Source organism: Sinocyclocheilus grahami, unplaced genomic scaffold (assembly GCF_001515645.1).
Source record: "Sinocyclocheilus grahami isolate Dianchi unplaced genomic scaffold, SAMN03320097.WGS_v1.1 scaffold3599.1, whole genome shotgun sequence".
NCBI lineage: Eukaryota > Metazoa > Chordata > Actinopteri > Cypriniformes > Cyprinidae > Sinocyclocheilus > Sinocyclocheilus grahami.
The window spans coordinates 9,761-10,941 of NW_015508693.1; the positions used below are offsets into that span (position 1 = coordinate 9,761).

General features: G+C 36.8%; 1 protein-coding gene across 1 annotated transcript in view; it reads right to left on the bottom strand.

Moving 5' to 3' along the window:
- Window positions 1–697: 697 nt before the first annotated feature.
- Window positions 698–1,181, bottom strand: part of LOC107576370 (multidrug resistance-associated protein 9-like) — a 12,886-nt gene continuing 12,402 nt past the window's right edge. The window contains exon 7 of the mRNA XM_016262561.1: window positions 698–778. Coding sequence (XP_016118047.1) covers window positions 698–778 — 81 coding nt within the window. The remainder of the gene's footprint in view (window positions 779–1,181) is intronic.

The following is a 1,181-nucleotide window of genomic DNA, read 5'->3' on the forward strand; positions in this document are numbered from 1 at the left end:
AGCACACACGCAAGCAGTTGTAACAAATAAAAGCTATATTCTAAACTAAATATAAACGCATGATATACTGAGGTACACCTAGTGTTTATGTCTCTTACCGTAATATACTCATGCAGTCTCTCAACACTGGTAAACTTTGCCTCCACCTCTGTGGACAATCTCACCACAAACTGAAGGATCCCAGTCAACTTCAATGACAGAAATGCAAAAAATGTGCTCAAACATCCAGTTGAATTTGACATAATAAAGACTTTCATTTTTTTAAACTACTGTTTTAGTCTAGCTGTGAGAGTTACCTGTATTGTGTAAGATAAGGCCAGGCCCTTCAGAGAAGCGTTTATGGCCTCATTGGAGCTGAGCACTACAAAAAGTGCCACTATTAGAGTAACAGTAGCTGACAAGAAGTCTAACCAAAATGACAGCCAGCGAGTCCCACGATTAAACAGCATGAAGTGGTTTGAGTTGGTGTCACTCAGCATTTTAAACCTGTCATTGGAAACACACAAACAATAGCCTACATGACTTTCAATTAACTGGTTTGCTTTCTACATTCTTTTAATATGAAGTCAACATACAGTCAGTTAGACCGAGCTATTAGTGACAGCTTCTGTGTGAAAACAAAACTATTGGTTTTTAACTATTACTACTGAGTTCTCTTTAAAAGCCACAGTCCTTATGGCCTAAAATTTATTTCAAATTATACAACAGTTAGTTCTGGTCCTTGAATCTGTTTGGCCGTATATGGTCCAACAGCACTGGGTCTTTTTAGTGTCTCTCTCTGCAGGTTACATCATTACACCAGTAGGTGGCAACAAACAGCTGTCTTTGAGTCATTGACTCAACTGAAAAAAAAAACACTAAAATCTGTTTTGGCTTCATTGGGGAGTAGAAATAGACAGAGTAACTTGCAATATTGTGTCTAAAATGTACGTCACAATTCAATTTCAGTTTCAATATTAACTTCTTGTTTATTGGACTGTTGCATAAAAGCAATATCACACTCATAATCATGTTGTTGGTCTAAATATTAACACTCATGTTTGCCTGCTATTGCTCAGGTATGCTGAATAATTACTGAATAATATGCAGGTATGCTGAATAATAATTTAGTCATTCTGGGATATGATTCATGAGGGTTATAATCAGTGTTGGGGGTAACGCATTACAAGTAACGCGAGTTA